At 45.4% G+C, this 20,480-nt stretch overlaps 2 protein-coding genes across 3 annotated transcripts; one reads left to right on the top strand and one right to left on the bottom strand.

Moving 5' to 3' along the window:
• Positions 1-1,456: 1,456 nt before the first annotated feature.
• On the bottom strand, positions 1,457-1,858 carry LOC309664335 (cold shock domain-containing protein E1; the record flags this gene model as incomplete). Its single annotated transcript, XM_082469514.1, has 1 exon — positions 1,457-1,858. One exon carries the CDS (start codon positions 1,856-1,858, stop codon positions 1,457-1,459), a length of 402 nt encoding a protein of 133 aa, XP_082325640.1.
• A 9,469-nt stretch (positions 1,859-11,327) lies between these two features.
• SET (SET nuclear proto-oncogene) lies at positions 11,328-20,458 on the top strand. Of its 2 annotated transcripts, XM_082470687.1 has the most exons (9): positions 11,328-11,786; positions 13,343-13,400; positions 14,065-14,207; positions 14,546-14,649; positions 14,745-14,858; positions 15,699-15,869; positions 15,973-16,119; positions 16,824-16,877; positions 17,394-20,458. In XM_082470687.1, the coding sequence occupies exons 1-8, from the start codon at positions 11,714-11,716 to the stop codon at positions 16,845-16,847; spliced, it is 834 nt and encodes a 277-aa protein (XP_082326813.1). In that variant the 5' UTR covers positions 11,328-11,713; the 3' UTR covers positions 16,848-16,877; positions 17,394-20,458. The 2 variants fall into 2 exon arrangements, with proteins under 2 accessions (XP_082326813.1, XP_082326812.1); XM_082470686.1 differs by lacking the exon at positions 16,824-16,877 and having other exon boundaries at positions 11,329-11,786.
• Positions 20,459-20,480: the final 22 nt, after the last annotated feature.

Below are 20,480 nucleotides of genomic sequence, written 5' to 3'. Positions count from 1 at the left end.
AATTAATACAACATTGTAAATCAACTGTACTTCAATAAAGAACAAATCAAAAAAAAAAAGAAAAGAAAAACTGTTTTTCTGAGATAAAATTTTCCACCTACTGAATATGAACTTCAGAGAACGAGGCAGGGTTCAGTGAAATATACATAAACACTGCAGGAGAGCAGCTGGACAATTGGGCAACATGTTACAAACCCTTAATATTTTACATACTTTCCCACTCAACAATTGCAGTTCTAGGAATGTATTCTAAGGAAATAATCATATGTGTCAAGATTTAGTTGCCAGGATGTTTATCACAACGTTGCTTATAATAACAAAATAGTAGGAACATCTTAAATTTCTATTGTCAAGTTTTGGTTAAATAAATTATAGCACATTTACCCAATAGAAAACAATATAGTAATGAAAAATGTTGTCACAGGAGTATATATAATGGCATGAAAAGATGTTAAAGAAAAATCGTTAATGGAAAAAATTAGACTAAAAACCAGCTTTGTACAATAATCCTGTTTAAACTGCACACAAATACATATTATAGGACATATATGTTTTGTTAGTAGTTCCTATCTCTCTTTTTTTTTTTTCAGGCACAGCTTTTTTATTATTTTTTGTTTGTTTTGTTTTGAAATCAGTAAAAGAAACTGGGTCCTAGAAGCTGCTGTGATCTAAGCAGCAGCAAGTTTGTGCATTCATCCTCTTGTTTTTGTTTAAATACGTTTAAATTATCACACTGCTGACACACCTCATTTGCATGAAATTCTGCACCATATATACTAATTGTGATCAAGTTACCTCCCCCCATCCCGGGGCGGGGGGGAAACTACCCTGGAAGATAATTTTCACTGAAATCTAACCAAACTTTATTAAATAGACTGTGAGAAGATTATAAATGATATGAAAAATAACATTTGGCCATCAACTTAAAGAATTGGTTTACCTATACAAATTTTTGTAATTTTTAATATATTCTACCATCATATGGTCCTCAGAATTAAAGCATAATGAACAGAAAAGAAAAGGAAAAAGAATGCAACTGAGTGCTAAGGCAGAACATCTTGCCAGAAGTAATGAAGGTAGAGTATATACTAAGTATCAAGTGCAGAATTTCATAGGGCCAACAAGGTAACAGTCTATATTTTTCACTTACACAGGCAAAGTGGATTTTGCAATTACCAGTTGCCTTAAATGCACCAAATAAAGCTCCTAAAATTGATACTACAAGGCGCCACCTTAAGTTTTCCAGGCTGCAACTGTGCATAATTTTAAAATGGTTTTCTTAAATTTATTTATTTTTTTAAACATAACACGAGGAAGGTGTTAAAACTGGTGTAATAGCTCAATAGAATAAGTATTCCAGATTTTGGGAGGGATGAAGAGGGAGATATTCAGAACCCTTCACCAGAATCCCCCCAACTTGATCATAGTGGATTAATGATGTGCTTTGTGGATGTGGTTAGTCAATGACACCAGCTTGATGGATCTTTCTTTCGGCACCAAATCCCACTGAGTTATCTGGTCCCCTTGGCTGACGAAGAACCACTAGGCGAGGGGCACTGGCATCATCCAGGGTGATGTTCTTCAAGCGATTGACCAACCTATCAGGTCGTGGAGCTGCAACAGCCTTGGGGCCCTTGCAGACTCGCCAAACATTGCAAGCACTGCACTTGCCAGTGTGCTGATTAAAAATCACTGAGAATTCCACCTCCTCTCCTGCCTGTAGCTCAATGCCATCCTGAACTTCTTTCACATGGAAAAAGAGCTTCTTGCTATCTCCTACTTCATAGTTAATGAAGCCAAACTGATCTTTCACACACTCCACTGTGGCCCTACACAGGGGTGTGATGTTGTAGGCCATAGTCTGTGCATTTTGGCCCAGGACACACAATTGGAACTTGATGCTCTCCCCTTTCTGTAGTCAATCCCCTTTGTTGGCCATCCCAACTATGCCAAATGGATAGACCTCACCTTTCATATCTCCTTCGTCCATGATCGCAATCATTCCTTGGTACTCAGTCTGTGTTGGATCAACACTCCTCAAGGGGCGAAGAGTAGTTCCTATCTCTTGATGGTGGGATACTGGTGTAACTTTTTTTAAAGACTATTATTAATTTTTTTTTTGTTTTTTGGCCGTGCCACGCAGCTTGCAGTATCTTAGTTCCCTGACCAGGGATCGAACCGGCCCCCCACCTTCCCCCTCCCCCTTGCCCCCCATCCTCCCCTTCCCCTAGTCCCCGCCCCAGACAGTGAAAGTGCTGAGTCCTAACCATTGGACCACCAGGGAATTACTTATTATTAACTTTTTAATAAGTACCAAGGAGCCAGAGAACAGTGTGAGGGCAATGAAAGAGGTACCAAATGACCCTCAGGCCCTGGCACCCATTTAAGACAAGAAACGCAGAATGTGGGATCTTAGTTCCCTGACCAGGGATCGAACCCGTGCCCCCTGCATTGGAAGCACAGTCTTAACCACTGGACAGCCAAGGAAGTCCAGAAAGACACCGGTTTGAATCCTGAGTCTTCTATTCCTATCCTTTTGATTTTTGGACAAGATTCTTTGGCTGTCAATTTTTCATTTGATTTGATTCTCTCATCTGTAAAATAAGGACATAATACTGTCCTGGAAAGGTTGATGGGAGCGTTTAAAAGGATAATGCTATTGAAATCCTCTCATACAGCTACGGGTGTTTGGGATGTTTTGGAAAATTCTGGTTCCCAGAGAGAGCCTGGCCTCAGGGTTATGGAACGTCATGATCCTGTCAACTTTTGGGTGGGGTGGAGGGAGGCCATTTGCCTTGCCTCCACCTTGTCTGCAGCCAGTTCTGGAATGGAGCAGAGTTGCACAGTTGCCTGGTAACACCTCTGGGAATCCAGGAAGTTCAAGTTTTGGAAGCTGTGGAGGAAAGGAAAGGTGGGGTCTTGCATGTTTGAATTTAAGCTGACGTGTACCAAGTGGGTGCTGTTCTTATGTGATGTAAGTGATTCTAAGTATTAGAGCTCAGGTAATCTTTGTTTTGTTTTAATGTAATAGATACACAGGTTCAAAATTCAAAATGTACAACAGGGTGAAGAGTGAAAGATCTCCCTGTAGCCCTGTCCTTTCATTTCTCACAACCCAGTCCCCTCCCCAGGGATGGCTGAGTTATCACCTTCACAGGAGTCCTTTAATAGCTGTGTTACAAGTATACAGGCAAATAAGTGAACATGTATTTTTTTTCTACCCTCCCTTTTACACAAATGGTAACATACTACCTGCTTGGTAGGACCTTGCTTATTTCATTTCACCATGGCTATTGTTCCCTATTTGATTTAATGGTTGCAGCTCATTCTACTGTATAGGTTATACCCTTTGGTCACCCAAAGCCCAAAGAAGTTGTTAGGTTGTTTCCAATCTTTCACTTTTATGATGTTGCAGTGAATTGCCTTGCATAGGTGCCACCTCATTTATCTGTAGGATAAAAAATAGAAGGAGAATTTCTGGGTCAAGTGTATGTACTTTTGCACTTTTGATAGATACTCTGATGGTTAAACTGCCCTCCAAAGGGGCTGTATCCATTTCAGGTGCCTTCTCCCAGGTAGGCTGTTTTTAACTTTTGGATCTCAGGTTGGTGGGTAATAAAAGGGAATCTCAAGGTAATTGGAATTTGTATGGGTCTCATGAAGCTGCTTTTGCTACTCCTCACTGACCCCCCTTGTCCTTTGTTTCTAGGAACTGAGCTGGTACAGCATCCTGTCAGTGCAATCCCTTCCGGCTGCTACAAGCAAGGGATTTGGGGTTTGCCCCTCAGCTTCCATAAGTGTCCTTTGCTGATACACCCAGAAATCTGTAGCTAGGGCATCTGTCCTCTCTTCCCGCATACATCCTGTTCCTTTTCCACTGCTTTGGCCATCCAGCCACCTATTCTGTGCTTTGGGGTTTAGCTGACTCCCAGTTTCATCAAAAGAGAGTTTTTGTTTTTGTTTTCCATGCTGTTGTTTTGGACAGTTTCTTTGGTAAAAACAGGAGAAAGATGACTCTTTGTCCTTAATTGAAAATCCTAAAACAAAGAGGCATGTATTATTATCATCCATTTTACAGGTGTAAACACTGACACTTAGGCTGGTTAGAAAGTGCATCCCTGTGATAAAATGACCCCAGAACTGGGGTTCCAGTTTTAACTGTTATTCTCCTTATGACCTTAGGTAAATCACTTCTTTCAGGTCTCAGCCTGACTAGCTGTGAAACCAAAATGTCTTAGAAGAAGCCCAAAGTCCCTCAGAAGCTGTCAGAGAACGGAGGGATGGGAGGCAGTAAGAGATGTTGGTGGTGCTCGGTCTTCCTCCGGAAAGAGTCCAGCTTTTTATCAGTATTGACATCACTGACTTATACCTTAGATTTATTTTAAGAGGGTAATTAATGGGAAAAAAACAAACAGAAAAAAAAAAGGAAAATCATTGCACTATCTCAGAGGTTGTAAACTCATGGCTCATAGGCTGAAAGTGGCCTGATGACATGCTTTACTTCGTCCACAAAGTGTGTTTTAAAATGTTTAATTAGTTGCTAACTTTCTTTTTTTTTTTGGCTGCGTTGCATCTTCATTGCTGCGCGCGGGCTTTCTCTAGTTGCAGTGAGCGGGCTTCTCATTGCGGTGGCTTCTCTTGTTGCAGAGCATGGTCTCTAGGCACACGGGTTTCAGTAAGTTGTGGCACGCAGGCTCAGTAGTTGTGGCTTGCAGGTTCTAGAGTGCAGGCTCAGTAGTTGTGGCGCACGGGCTTGGTTGCTCCGCGGCACGTGGGATCTTCCCGGCCCAGGGCTCAAACCCATGTCCCCTGCATTGGCAGGCGGATTCCTAACCACTGCGCTACCAGGGAAGCCCTAGTTGCTAACTTTTAAAAATCCAGAGATTCATATAAAAATGTGTATCTCTGGGACTTCCCTGGTGGTCCAGTGTGTAGGACTCCGTGCTCCCAATGCAGGGGCTCTGGGTTCAATCCTTGGTCGGGGAAGTAGATCCCACATGCATGTCACAACTAAGAGTTTGCATGCCGCAGCTAAGAAGTCCGCCTGCCACAACTAGCATGCCGCAACTAAGACCTGGTGCAGCCAAAAAAAAAAAAAAAAAGATTGAAAACAAAATGTATATCTCTGGCTGTTCTTTAGAAGAATCAAAGATATGGCAGCTTGGGGTTCACAAACCAAACACACTGGTGTAGCAAACCCCAGATCCAGAAACTGGGCATCACCAGAAAGGATTAAGGCCCTTAATCCCACCTCAGATGATGTCCCTCCCCAGGGCAAAGGTAACCACACTCCAGACTTCTAACAGCATAGATCAGTTTTGTCTGTTTTTGTAATTTATATAAGTGCAATCACACAGCCTGTCCTATTTTGTGTCTTGTGTCTTTCACTCAACATTATGTTTGTAGGCTGCATTCCCATGATGGCACATAGCTGTAGTTCATCTGTTTTCATCGTTTTATCATGTTCCGTTGTATAAATATCTCACAACCTATTTATTCAGCTGTTGGTAGACATCTGTATTGTTTCCAGATTTTGGCTAGTATGAATCTCACTGCTATGGACATTCTTGTACACATTTATCACACATATTGGCGCACACAGGTACGCATTTCTGTTGAGCATGTAGGCGGGAGTAGAACTGCTGGGTAAGAGTAACTCAGCCCAGGCTCTGCTTTGATAGAGCCGGCACATGTTTTCCAGAGTGGTTATACCAACCTACCTTCCTCCAGCTGTTGTGAATTCCAGTTGCTTGCCTTACTCATAGTTGTTACCTGACAGGCATTGGGTTTTGGGACCCCCAGACAACATGCCTTCTACAGGTTCTTCAAACTCTTAACCTTCTAATCGTACCTGAAATGAGAGAAGAATGAACGGCTGTCCCAAGTCCTCTCAAGGGTACCTGCTTTTCCTCTTGCTTTCTAATACTTGACTGGGATTCCTTTATTTTATTTTAAAATATTTATTTATTTATTTGGCTGCGCTGGGTCTTAGTTTCAGGATCTTCGTTGCAGCACGCAGGATCTTTAGTTGCGGCATGCAGGATCTTTTAGTTGCGGCATGTGGGATCTAGTTCCCTGACCAGGGATCGAACCCAGGCCCCCTGCATTGGGAGCTCGGAATCTTAGCCCCTGGACCACCAGGGAAGTCCCAGATTCCTTTATTTTAACATTCATTTATCCCTCCAAACTGAGACGTGGAGGTTGGGAAGGAGTTAGCCAGGCAAGGCGGTGGGAGTGGGGAGACTGAAGAATGTTCCAGGCTGAGGTGAGACAAGAGCACGTTTAAATCTTCTAAGAGGCCAGAGGAAAAAAAGAAGAGTACAGTTCTCAACGTGGGCAGTGCTGCCTACAGAGAATATTTGAGACAGGACTGGGGGATGGGCCACTGGTGCTTCAAGTCAAGACCAGGAGGGTCCCGGAAAGCACAGAACTGCTCCTTGCCCAAGGAAAACACCTCCCTCCCGCACCCCCCCCACCCCCACTGCTGAGAAAGCCCTTAGAGAGAAAAGCAAAGAGAAAGTAAAAGAAGTTGATCTTGATTGGAGGGTGGGTAGGAGGTTGAGGCTGGGGGAGGGGGAATGGGGTGTGTCCCACTGTCACGTAAATATCCCCTCCAGGCGGCTCCAGAGCATATTTAAACCTCTGTCACCTGGGGCAGCCTTAGTTCTCTGAGCTCCTGGTACGAGCTTCTTCCTTTGGGTGGATTCTTGGCTTTTCTCCCAGCATGGCCCCCAAACACCAGTCTTCACTTCCACCCCAAGTAAAGAAACCAAAGAAACCAAGACGGACTCCTGCCTCCAGGCCAGAGGAAACGTCTGCTACTCCGAACTTGCCGAAGGAAGGTACGTCCGGACACTACTACGTTTTATTGGAGATTTAAAGGATTTGCAAGGATTGACTTCTAGGTGATTTTTTCTTTTTTTTTTTTTTTTTTTTGCCCCACACTTTTTGAGATGACTGCAAATTCCCCTGAAGGATTTTAAGCATGGGGTGCATGGATTAGGTGTATGTGAAGGAAGAACCAGAAGGGGTGAAAGTGGGAGGCCTGGAGCGCGCGTGAGCTCGGTCCTGGCCCCAACCCCACACCTACGCTCCCAGCCCCCAGACTCATTCCTTTTGTCTTGGTCAAGTGACACCAGTAGCCAGCTTGAGGCTGGGGGAAACATAGGTGACCCCTCTCCTCTCCTCCACTCCTCCACGTGCCATCAGGTCCCTGAGTCCTGGTAGTTCCTCAACACCTCATATCCGTCCACCTCTTTCCTGCTGTTGCCGCCCTCCCATAACTCTGGCCCGGATTTCTGCCCCCTCCTCCTCCTCTTGCTTCCGGCTTCCTCCTCCCTTCCAGCCAGAGCAAAGCCAATCATGTGACTCCCTGGCTTAAAACCCTTCCTAGCCTTCCCATTGCCCTCGAGGTACAGACTAAGAGACTTCCGGGGCACTGCCCACCTGGTCCTTGCCGACCTCTCCAGGTTCAGGCTCCCTCTGGCACCTTTAACCTCTCTTCACCTCCTGGGGCTCCATTCTTTCACCTCGGGGCCTGGAAGCCTGTCTGTCCTCTGCCTGGATCGCTCTCCTCTCCCTACCTGTGCATGCCTACTCATTCTGCAGTTTCCTGCTGAAAAGTCACTCCTTGCAGGTATTCTCCTTTGAGCGACAGCTGCTGTGTGTTAGGAGCCCCCTTCTGCCCTTGCAGCACCCAGAGCCACCCCAGCCTGCCCTGTACATTCTAATTGTTGGTTTCATGTCTGCCCCACCCCCCATTAACACTTAACTTGGAGGTGAGGGCTGTGCTTTGCACACACACAGCTTGGAGTTAAGCACAAAGTGCATTGTTCTGGTGATTAGGCCTCCCGGATAGATTGCGGGTGTGGTGGGGCCTTCGCGGCAGGGGGGGCAGCTGGAGGGGGTGAGGGTGAGTTTGGATAGGTCCTGGAAGGCAGGACAGCATTGCCCCAGGAAGTGACAGCGGGCTGGCTCAGCACAGAGGGGAGGGGCTTGGAGTCCACGAATCTTCCTAATTTGCTCACTTGGCTGAGGTCCACATTTGCTCATGGAAGGAGCACTGGATGAGGAGCCCTCATTGCAGAGCTCCTGTGGATCTGATGGGTGATGTGGAAAGTTTACATTTAATGGGTCTCAGTCCATCCCCTTCCAAATGAGATGCAAAGACCTCCTGCCCAGCTGATATCCCGATGTGGTAAAGCTGGACAGGGCTCGAAACCTGGCTGCATCCAGCTGTGTGACCTTGTTGGGCAAGTGACATAACCTGTGCTTCTTTCCTCTTCTGTAAAATGGGCTCAATAGTATCTGTTAGGCTTGCTGTGAGGCTTAAGTGGAAGTGAAACACAAGACAGCAATTGGCTCATAATCAGTGCTCTTGAGACGGATAGTAAACTCTTTCCCACTTGTGAGCAGCAAAATGTGGATGAGTCCTTCTGGTCGCCTCCTGTTTAGCTTCTTGGGAGAATTAACAGGACCAGAAGGGACGGCAAGGTGCAACCACAGTCCCTCCAAGGTGGTTCATCCTGGGACACTGCTGCATTTTAGGGAATGCCAGCATCTCTGTTCCAATCTTTAAGCTGTGGGATTCTCCTCCTTCAAAGGAAGCTGGGAAGGAGAAGAGAGAGGAATTCTGAGAGTGAGGTGAGAGGCCAAGGAGAGAATGCAGAGCTCCTAATGTTGGAGGGGAGAGAGACCACAGAGAATAATTCAGTGGGTGAATTCTCTCTTAGTGTGTCCATGCCACTCCCTTGTTTGCTGAAACTTGGCTTTTTGCTTTCTCTTTCTCTTCCACTTCCTAGTGTGTGCTCCTTGAATTCATCTTGAGAAGTGCTGTGGGAAAGGTCTGGAAGAACAGGATGGTCCTAAGGGCAGGCGTGGGAGCCTTGAAGCCCATTGCCTAATCAGAAGGCATTAGAAGGCTCCCTGGAGCCCCTGCAGATACATGGGAAACACTGGTAGATCAGGCACTTAGGAGATGCTCTGGGTCACTGGTACCAACCGGTGAGCAGGCTTTGTTTTGTGTATGAAAGCAGCCTTCAGCACAGTGTTTTTCAGACCGTTTCATCCCATTTGTGGGTCATGAAATCATTTTAGTGGAGAGTGACCTGCATTTAAAGAAAATAGAAGATTAATAGTCATCACACTCAGTGAGGGTAAGCATTGTTTTGTGTGTAGGTGTGTACTGGGTCCTAATATCAAATGTACCTCTTACTGTAATTCATGTCAAAAAAATGGAAAAACTCTGTCCTTAGGGCAGGAGCTTTGTTATCCATTAGCCTTGGCCCTGCCACCTGTATCAAAAAAAGTTGAGTTTATCTGTGAAATGAGGCTATTAATACCTGTCTCGTATTTTGTGAGGACTGAAGGAGAAGGAAATGCGTGTATTTATCACAGCCTGTGGCCCATGCTACATGCTTCAGCAGTGCACTGGAGCCTGCTATTTTTGTTTGTTTTAATTTTTTAAAAATTTTATTTGTTTATTTTTGGCTGCACTGGATCTTCGTTGCTGCGCACAGGCTTTTCTCTAGTTGCGGCGAGTGGGAGCTACTCTTTGTTGCAGTGCACGGGCTTCTCATTGCGGTGGCTTCTCTTGTTGCGGAGCACGGGTTCTAGGCACACGGGCTTCAGTAGTTGTGGCATACAGGCTCAGTAGTTGTGGCACACAGGCCTAGTTGCTCCATAGCATGTGGGATCTTCCCGGACCAGGGCTGGAACCCGTGTCCCCTGCATTGGCAGGCGGATCCTTAACCACTGCGCCACCAGGGAAGTTGGAGCCTGGTATTTCTTTCCATCTCTGTTCAGTGACATCAAAGTGGTAGCAGGAAATTTGCCATGGTGGGAGTATTTATACACCACTGAAATCAGCAAATACTACAAATCAAGGTTTTTGGTGTGTTTTTTTCTCTTCTGGGAGCTGGTTGTCAAACATTTCCCAGCTTCTCATTGGTGCTAATAATTCTTCCCTTAAAAATCCTGTCCAATTGGGATGGGTATGGATCGAGCTGGACTCAATTGAGAATAATAAGGTTTGGAGGAGAAAGATTAATTTCTGGGTTTTGGGGAAAGCCCCAAGAAGACATTTGTATTCTCTTCCCATGGACTGTCAGCCACTTAACATTTATCGATCACCCACCAATGGATTATCTTGAACATGAAAGACACTGCTTGAACTTTAAGAGCTGATAGTAAAATGTGAGTCCTGGAAGGCAAATAATCCAACCCCTGGTTTTGGTTATAAACACCCAAGGAGAGATTTCAGACTTTTTGTGTCCATGTCTTGGGGCCCTGCAGGAAGGAGTAGAGCAGTGAGTGGTACATTTGCATTACCTGGAAAGCACAGTTTAAACAGAAATGCCTTGGCCTTCCTGTTTCAAGACTTGGCCTCTAAAGCAGGCCTTGTTGGTCCTCTCTGACATAGCGAAATGAAATTAACACAGCCGACTCCATCTTCGCAGTTGTGCGATGCAGGCGCAGTTGCTGGGACTGGCACTTAGCACTCTGTACGGATTCTTGCAAGCTCCTTGAATTAGGCACTGAATTGGGTCAAAAGCACCCGCGGATGAATGTGGCACCTCCTTGCCTTCAGAGGACTTCCACTTTAGCGTGGCCCTGCTTAAACATCACCACTGACACAACGTTCCGTTTGTCAGCCTTTCTTGAATTTTGTAATTTCATAACAAATAGGCCAATAGAGGGAAAATGACTTGCCCAAGTGCACACAGCCTGCTGGGCAGAGCTTGGACTAAGAGCCAGGAAAAGGCCCTCCCTGTGAGTGGACTGGGCAGCTTCGGGCTTTGCAAACAAGCCTGACTCCGAAGGCAGCTTCCCTCTCTGGGAAATAGGATGGAGGTGCCGCCTTCCTTCCCTCACGAGGAGGGGCGCCCCAGTAGTGTCCCAGAGTGCAGAACCCAGGGTGGATATATTTCTGGGCTCCAGTGTCCTGAAGCCAGGCTACTACGAGGCCTGCGCCATCGGGGGGCTGCAGACACCCCTCTCCCCCGCGCCACCCGGCCGACAGGGGAAACCGCTCCGCCACCACGTGACGCACCCGCCTGGGAGCCTGCGCGCAGCCTGGCGAGGCCCCGCCCCTCGGGCCGCCGCGCGCCCGTAGCGCGCAAAAGTCCCGGGTCGGGCTGGAGAAGGGGAAAGCGGGGGAGGGGAGCGCGGCGCGGGGGGCAGTCCCCGTACGTCGCGGCGTTCCTTCCTCCCGCCTCTTCGCCAGGTCCTGTGTCTCCTCGCCGCGGCTCCGCCCCCTGGTCCTGGCGCCCCAGCCAATGGTGAGGCGGCGCGAGCCTCTCTGGCCGGAGGCGGGGCGTGCGCGCGGGGCCTGGCGCGCCTGCGCCCTGCCGCCCGCCCCTCGCTGCGAGGAGGAGGTGGAGGAGGAGGCGGCTCGGGGAGATCGAGCAGCGAGCTGGAGCGCGGAGCGTGAGTGAGGGAGCAGAGCTGCCTGCCCGCCCGCCGCCGCCTCCCCTCCGTAAGCAGGAGCCCGGGCCGGGGCCCGGCACGCAGCCCCAGCCCCTCCGTCGTCGTCAGGCCGCGAGGGCAGCGCGCGCGAGCCAGGGGGAGGGAAAGCGAGCGAGCGAGCGCCGGGAGGAGGCGGCCGGACCGAGCGAGCGCCCGCGCGTGTGGCGTGAGGGGAAGCCGCTGCCCGCCCCCTTCGCCTTCCCTTCTCTCCCCCTCCCCGCTCCCCCCCCGACCGCGGAGCAGCACCATGTCGGCGCCGGCGGCCAAAGTCAGTAAAAAGGAGCTCAACTCCAACCACGACGGGGCCGACGAGACCTCAGGTGAGGAGCAGGCGAGGCGGGGGCCGGCCCGCGCCGCCATCTTCGCCTCCCGCCCGGCCGCAGGCCGCCGGCGGGGCCCGGGGCGCGCGGGGGGCGCGGGGCGCCGGGCGGACGGGCCGGCGCGCGCCTCGGCGCCCTTTTTTGTGCGCGCGGGGCCGGGGCCGGGTGGCGCCGCGGCGGCGGACGGCGCTGCGAGGCGGGGGCGCTGCGGCCTGCTCGGCGCGGGCGGAGGAGACCCCCCCTTCCTCTCCCCCCTCCCTCGCTCTCCTCCCCCTCCCTCCCTCCCGAGAAGCCTCTCTTTATTGTGCTCCGCCATGATGCCTCGCTCCCATCAGCCGCCGTCGCCGCCACATGGTGCGGCCGGACGCGGCCCCGCGCCCGGGCCTTCGCGCGGCTCCCCCTTTGCGCCCGGCCCGCGGGCGGCGCCCCCGCACTCCCACCCGGAGACCGGCCCCGGCGCGGCCCTCTGCCTCGAGCTGGGGCGGGGTGGGGGCGCGGGGAAGCACGCGGCCGCGCCGCGGCCCGGGCTGCTCGGAGGATGCTCTGGCTGGCCCCGGGCAGCCCCCACGTGGGGTGGCCACCTCGTCGCGGCAGGGCGCTGAGAAACCTGGCGCGGCGATCGGGGTGTCGGAGGGTCTTTACAATGGCTCGGAGCAAACCTACTGGCCTTTTCCGTAAAGGCTTTCTCGGCAGGGGGGCTGCACCACCCGGGCTGGTTGCCGGAAATGAACCGCGCGATCCGGCCCCTTCACGCCCCTTAGCTTTGTAGGTTTTGCGGTCTTTACCGGACAAAAGGGTACTTTTCCCGTAGCACACCCCCTTTTCCTGCTTTCCGTTCTTTGGCCCATCGTTTCTGACTGCATGCTTGCTCCCTGTAAGTGTGCTCCAAAGTCGTGTGGGGCCGCCTCTGAGATCAACCCGCCTGAAATTGGGTTGGAGGGGCGAGAAAGGTCGGATTCGAATCCGGGGGTTCATATTCTTAGAAGGTAAAGTCGAGTGTTTACGGTGGTGAGGTAGTTCCCAGGGCCTTCCCTGTCTTTGTAGGCGTGTCTGATGTCTTAAGAGTAATCGATACTGAGCAATATTTTCAATTTCGTGTAAAAGGTGATTCCACCATGGAGATAGGTGGTGTCCTAATTTTTGTTATTGTCATGGGTTAGTTTCCGTATTTTAGTTAATAGCTGGTGCTACTCTATTGCAGGCATATAATGTGATTTTTTTTTTTTAAAGAGAACTTAAGGATTTTTGAATAGCGTTTATTACTTATCTCATTATAGAAACTTTAATTGGTCTTGTAATGGAACTCGTAAAAGCGTTACAGTCAAACATTTTGACGAGTCTAACAGCATGGTTTGTGAATAGTCTTTTAATTGAAAAGTAATATGTCAACTATACACATGAACACGTGGAAAGCATGCCTTGTAGTAGGAGGCAAGTTTTTTTTTTAAACAGCTTTATTGATATAACTCACATCACAGACTGTTAACATCAGGAAGGAAAACCAGTTAAATTTATTTTCAAATTAGTATTGAGTCTCATGCACCTTTTTTTTGCAGAAAAAGAACAGCAAGAAGCAATTGAACATATTGATGAAGTACAAAATGAAATAGACAGGTAAAGTTTTTCTCAATTTGCTTTGAGGTTTTCTGACATGCATCTTATGGTTTGGTAATCATTGAAACTATGGCCAAATACATCTGTATCTACTGGCCAAGTGGAGATGATTATAACTTAGTTGGAAATATCAGTATGAGGATTCAGTGTTACTTTTCTGTGAAACATTTTACTGTCACCAAAAAGTTTCTGATTAAAGTACATTGACCTTGTAAAGACAGGGTTTGCTTTCATAGGCTACAAGTTGTCTGAGTTGCATTGTGTGGACTTGTGATAGTTTAGTATTATGGCATCAGTGTTGCTCTGACTTGCCTTATAACTCTGTTACTTGATTCGCAGCTTTTTTTTTTTCTTCTTCTTGATCTGCCTGAGGGAAACAATTGAAGTTGGCCTGGTAACTGGAGTAGATAGATATACAATGTTACCAAAATGCTGTTTGGGCACTTGAAGAACTGTCAATTATCTAGTGCCTATTGGTAAAGCTGATCAAATTGCCATCTCAATTTTGACTTGGGTCTCTGGCTACAAAAATCTAGGTGATTTGGTTATTATAAATACGTACTTTGCATTGTTCTAAAGCTAATGAGTAAATATTCTGTAATCTCAGCAATTTTTGTATTTGTTAAGTATCGTCCTTGTCAACGTGTCTTTTCATTTGCTTCAGACTTAACGAACAAGCCAGTGAGGAGATTTTGAAAGTAGAACAGAAATATAACAAACTCCGCCAACCATTTTTTCAGAAGAGGTCGGAATTGATCGCCAAAATCCCAAATTTTTGGGTAACAACATTTGTTAACCATCCACAAGGTATGTTGCGGCAAAGCATTATTAAAGGGTGTGGGATGTCCACTTGTTAAAGAGGGGAGGGACCTTGGTTGAGGACTTGGTCCACCATGTTGATTACATGCAGAGGTTGAAACAGGGAGAGGCTTGCAATTCGTGCTTTCTATTTAGAAGAGATTCTATTCTAGCTTGGGATTCTGTTTAATTACTTGATAAAAGAAAGTGACAGCTCTGACACTGAGCCATTTGGTTTTCAGTTTATAATGGATTTATGAAACCAAATTTGGGAAATTTTAAAAGGGATTGCTTGAGTTGTTTGTTAATGTTTGTTTAATAATCGTTTGGCCTATTTGCTGATCTAGTGTCTGCATTGCTTGGGGAGGAGGATGAAGAGGCGCTGCATTATTTGACAAGAGTCGAAGTGACAGAATTTGAAGATATTAAATCAGGTTACAGAATAGATTTTGTAAGTATCAGTAACTTGTTTGTCACTATGGAAATTAACTTGAGTATTGGTTAGAAGGGCTGTTTTGTATTGATTTCTAATTCTGTTTATTGTAGTATTTTGATGAAAACCCCTACTTTGAAAATAAAGTTCTCTCCAAAGAATTTCATCTGAATGAGAGTGGTGATCCATCTTCAAAGTCCACTGAAATCAAATGGAAATCCGGAAAGGTATTTGAGGGATTGTTGGGCATTGATATTTTCTATAGTTTGATCTAGTTGAACTATTTAATTAAATATTTGGTGTTTTTGTGACGTGTTAAATGCAGTTCCTTAAAATATAAAAATGTCTATTTTGTTAAAGCCAAATACGATAGCTTGTGGTCTTATAAATTGTAGAGCAAGTTTTTGTTGAGATGGACTAAATCATTTTGGTTTCTACATTGGTGACTTACGGTTTCCCAAAACCTATTTCTGTCTGCGTTGGGTCTTCGTTGCTGCGCGCAGGCTTTCTCTGGTTGCGACTAGTGGGGGCTACTCTTCGTTGCGGTGCGCGGGCTTCTCATTGTGGTGGCTTCTCTTGTTGCAGAGCGCGGGCTCAGTAGTTGTGGCACATGGGCTTAGTTGCTCCGCAGCCTGTGGGATCTTCCCGGCCCAGGGCTCGAACCCGTGTCCCCTGCATTGGCAGGTGGATTCTTAACCACTGCGCCACCAGGGAAGCCCTCTTTGTGTTTAAGTAGTAAATATATTTTAAATTATATTGTGTTAAGATAGTGGTTGTTTAAGTGGAACTAATTTTATTTAAAATAAAAAAAGCAAGCCAAGTCTAGATGGTAACTTTCAAGAAAAGCTTGACATACAGATTTGATGGCGTTCTTTGTAGACCTAAAATTCTTGGGCTTCTCTTTCTCTTTATTAGCTGTACTTTTTGTAACTTTTTTTAGATAAGAATAATAGTGTAGATAATGGAACGTCCATTTTTTGCCCTGCTTTTGGGTTAAAACCTTATTTAAATTATAGGGATTTAAGGTGTAGTGAGCCTATGTCAAAAGTTCTTCCATCTTCATTTAGGATTTGACAAAACGTTCAAGTCAAACACAGAATAAAGCCAGCAGGAAGAGACAGCATGAGGAACCAGAAAGCTTCTTCACCTGGTTTACTGATCATTCTGATGCAGGTGCAGATGAGTTAGGAGAGGTCATCAAAGATGATATTTGGCCAAATCCATTACAGTACTACTTGGTGAGTTGAGAGTGTTCTTTTATTCAAGGTTGCACTTGTTTCATTTGTTTGAAAATGAGTTCTTAAGGTAACTCTTGGTTTTTGTGTGTGTTTTTTTCCCTAGGTTCCGGACATGGATGATGAGGAAGGGGAAGGAGAAGAAGATGATGATGATGATGAAGAGGAAGAAGGATTGGAAGATATTGATGAAGAAGGGGATGAGGATGAAGGTGAAGAAGATGAAGATGATGATGAGGGGGAGGAAGGAGAGGTAAAAAGATTTGGTTAAATCCAAAAAGAAAATCTTCAAAGAATTCACCATGTTACTTTGGAGATTATTTATATTGTATAGTGGAACTGACTCAACAAATTGTGGGAAGACTTGTAGAAAAGATAGGCTGTTTCGTCCAAGGTTGAAGAAAATTTTGATAAGCTCATTGTATTAATGATGCAATTAGTTCTGCTTTTGTGGTTAGCTCTTATAACTGTTCAGTTATGTCATTCCCTAGCCAGTACTTAATGAAAGTGCTGTGGACAGTGCAGCTGCTCAAATTCTGAGAAATCTCCCAAATAACAAAAATACGCATGTTTTGGACAAACTATAAAATTCTTACGATCATATTGGGATAGAGTGGGTTTTGGTTTGTATTACTTGGTCTGAAAGATGTCTGATTTGGTTACTTCTGAAAAGTTAATTTGTCTGAAACATCACTGGGTCTTACAGTCAAGAATCAGATTGGGATACAGATTGGGGAACTCCCTGGTGGTCCAGTGGTTAGGACTCGGGCGCTTTCCTTGCTGGGTCCCAGGTCCTGTCCTTGGTCGGGGAATTAAAATCCCGTAAGCTGCGTGGCCCGGGGTAAAAAAAAAAAAAAAAAGGAATTGATGAAGACTGATGTATAGTTCGACCTTCGTATCTGTGGGTTCCCATTTTTCAGATTCAACCAACAGCAGATTTTTTTCTTTTAATTCCAGAAAGTTCCAAAAAGCAGAATTTGAATTTTCCAAGTGCTGGCAACTATTTACATTGTATTCACAACTATTTACATTGTATTGGTTATTATAAGTAATCTGAGACAATTTTAAAAGTACATGGGAGGAAGTGGGTAGGTTGCATGCAAGTACTGTGCTATTTTATTAGAGGGACTTGAGCATCCTGAGGATTTTTTTTAATTTTTAAAAATTTATATATCTTTATCTGTTTATTGGCCATGCTGAGCGGCATGCGGGATCTTAGTTCCCCCACCGGGGATCAAACCTGTACTCCCTACAGTGGGCATGGAGTCTTAACCACTGGACTGACAAGTTCCTCCCCACCACCCCCCCGAGGATTTTTGTATGTGGAGGGGGTTCTGAACCATCCCTCGCACATACCAAGGGACCACGGTGGAGATTCATAAAATTAATTTCCCTTGGCATGTCATGTTCTGTGGAGTCCGTCATGGTCCGTATGAATATTGGGGACTGACCTTAGAATTATGAATACTGGGGACTGACCTTAGAATTAACCCTAAAGATTTAACTGCCTGCTTTTTTTTCTTACAGGAAGATGAAGGAGAAGATGACTAATGGAACACTGATGGATTCCAACCTTCCTTTTTTAATTTTCTCCAGTCCCTGGGAGCAAGTTGCAGTCTTTTTTTTTTTTTTTTCTCCTTCTCCTCTTGTGCTCAGTTGCCCTGTTTTTGAGGTCTCTTTTCTCCTTTATACCATGGCTCACAACTTATTTTGGAGGGAAATACCTTGAGCAGAATTCAGTGGGAAAAGAATCTCTACCCCTTTCTGTTCCAGATTCATTTTTATCCCTTCCTGTCTCAACAAAAACTTTATGGAATCAACACCACCATGCTCTGTGGGAAAAAAGAAAAACCTTCTGCTCCCTTAGCTCTGCTGGAAGCTGGAGGGTGCTAGGCCCCTGTGTAGTAGTGCATAGAATTCTAGCTTTTTTCCTCCTTTCTCTGTATATTGGGCTCAGAGATTACACTGTGTCTCTATGTGAATATGGACAGTTAGCATTTACCAACATGTATCTGTCTACTTTCTCTTGTTTAAAAAAAGAAAAAAAAACTTAAAAAAATGGGGTTATAGAAGGTCAGCAAAGGGTGGGTTTGAGATGTTTGGGTGGGTTAAGTGGGCATTTTGACAACATGGCTTCTCCTTTGGCATGTTTAATTGTGATGTTTAACGGACATCCTTGCAGTTTAAGATGACACTTTTAAAATAAAATTCTCTCCTAATGATGACTTGAGCCCTGCCACTCGATGGGAGAATCAGCAGAACCTGTAGGATCTTATTTGCAATTGACATTCTCTATTGTAATTTTGTTCCTGTTTATTTTTAAATTTTTCTTTTTGTTTCACTGGAAAGGAAAGATGATGCTCAGTTTTAAACGTTAAAAGTGTACAAGTTGCTTTGTTACAATAAAACTAAATGTGTACACAAAGGATTTGATGCTTTTCTCTCAGAACAGATATACTTAATATGACTTCCCAAGTTTGACTTGTATAATGTTACTGTCAAACTTTGTCACCTTAACTTCGTATTTTTTGATATGCACTTTGCAGGATGACCTCAGGGCTATGTTGATTGAGTAAAGGGATTTGAATCAATGTATTAATGTCTCCATAGCTGGGAACCCATCATGGGTACAGTTTGACATCAGTTTCTGAAATTTTTCACATCATTTGGGATATCAGATTGCTGAAAACTCAGTTCTGAATATGTTGTACCCTTGATTTGTATCTCAAATTGGCATTTCAAAATATGGGCTTTTATTTACCTGGATATAATAGTGCCTGCCACCACCATCAGACAGACCTGGTGCTCTACTGCCGAGTTAATACACAGGGCGATTGTTGGCATGTCTTCACTGGCACTGTAAAATGTGGCCGAGAAGACAGGCTTTCAGAGTAAGAAGTCCGTATTGGTGGTAAGAAACTCAGGTTAGGAGTACTTTTGTCTCGAAGTACCAGCTCTTTTAGCATATAGCTCTCAAATGAGACCTGTCTGTGTGAATCTGGGGGAGATGATGGACTCTGCTCTGTCTGCTAAATGCCATTGTGCATAAATCACATTTTGAGAAGCTACCTAATGCATAAGCTTTTTAATGCTGTAAAATATAGTAGCTAAAATTAAATGCCACTTAGCTTTTTCAGAGATGAATTAATGGACCGCCTGGTCAAATTCAAAGCTTTTTGATGTATAAAAACTTTATAAATGGAACTATTCCATCAATAGGCAAAGTGTATCGAAAACCTGTCTAGATGGATAGTATGTAATTTCTGCACAGGTCTCTGTAGCAAATACATCACTGTATACTGGTCAGGAATCTTGCTCCAATAAAGGAACATAAAGATTTTTTTGGCTGGGGTCATTCTCCTTGTTTTACAGAGAAATGTTACTACTTGCTTTTGGATTTAGATGATAAGCTAGTTTTTTTTGCTTTGTTTTTGTTTTTTGGTCTTGTTATTTCCGTTCGTAGTGACTGGGAAATGGGGAGAGCTGCACTTCAGATCATAGGTACATCTACGTGGAAAGGTATGTTTGGAAGTCATGGACAAGTTACTGTTAACTTGGAATGTAGTAGATTCGTGAGGGGATTCTGTATTTTGATTTTGAAGTCTCAGCATTTAAGGGACTTTTCACTACAGAAAAGAAAGTCACTTGAAGTAATACTCATGAAGTAAACCTGTGATTTTTGTTTCACACAGTGACAGCTTACCAAAGCTGGTTTTTAATGTGCTGGTGAGGTCATGGCACTGTTAGGTTATTTAATCAAACTACAATGTTTATTTTGGGGAATGTGGTCAAAAAATAGGAGCCCCTAAAGGTAATTTCTTCCCAATTATTGAGACAACCCTTTAGCTTCTGCTGTGCCCATAAGTCTGAAGGAGTGCTAGGCTGTGAGAAGGCACAAGGGGCAAACTTAGTGTACTGGAAGATGGCTACAAAGTAGTGTGCTTTGTTTCCAGCTGCAAGAGTTCTTGGGCTGGCCCTTAGGCAAGTATGTTTTGGGAAGTGCCAGGTGAATGGCTCAAAGCGCCTTTGGTACAAGGACATCTAAAAAGAAAAGAGCAAATAGTGGCTGTTTAGGTCGTTTCTCTTGGGACATCCTCTTCCAAAGGTATGCCATACTCTGCTTACAAGGGGAACTTAACTGCATGAATTGGGGCAGAGAGGACAGTAGCTTGTGATGTGTCTTTACATTTAATTTCAAAACTTTTACGGAATGCTCTGCAATCGAGGTTGTCTCTCCAGAGATGTACTGATATTTTAAGACTTTAGTCTGTGCTCTCTGACCTCCATGACAGGCCCTTATATTTCAACCAATGCTGGCTCTAAAATGTAGAGTTTAAATGACAGTGGAGTACCTGAATGTCTTGTTGGGCTGACAGATTTGCTTGACATCTGGCCTGCTTCACCTGTGTTAGCTGTTTGGGTGCTGAAAAGTAGGAGCCTTTTACTTGATGGATTCTTGGGAGTTTGGGGGCTTCAGAGGACTGTATAATTGTGTTTGTGTATTAATTTGGTAATCTTTATCATTACTGCTTTATAACACAACTGGTTTCATGGTTTCACTTGGTCCCATAAACACAAATTTGTTTTTTCTGCCTTTTTTGTTATATTTTGCTA

This window comes from Balaenoptera physalus (genome assembly GCF_965194825.1).
Source record: "Balaenoptera physalus genome assembly, chromosome: 7".
Lineage (NCBI taxonomy): Eukaryota > Metazoa > Chordata > Mammalia > Artiodactyla > Balaenopteridae > Balaenoptera > Balaenoptera physalus.
This window is presented reverse-complemented; position numbering and strand designations above follow the sequence as displayed.

Bases quoted from the DNA above. Each gene is read 5' to 3' on its own strand.
- SET (XM_082470687.1), top strand. From the start codon at position 11,714: ATGTCGGCGCCGGCGGCCAAAGTCAGTAAAAAGGAGCTCAACTCCAAC. The intron at 14,208-14,545 runs GTATGTTGCGGC...TTGCTGATCTAG, and splicing joins ATTTGTTAACCATCCACAAG to TGTCTGCATTGCTTGGGGAG. The intron at 14,650-14,744 runs GTAAGTATCAGT...TGTTTATTGTAG, and splicing joins CAGGTTACAGAATAGATTTT to TATTTTGATGAAAACCCCTA.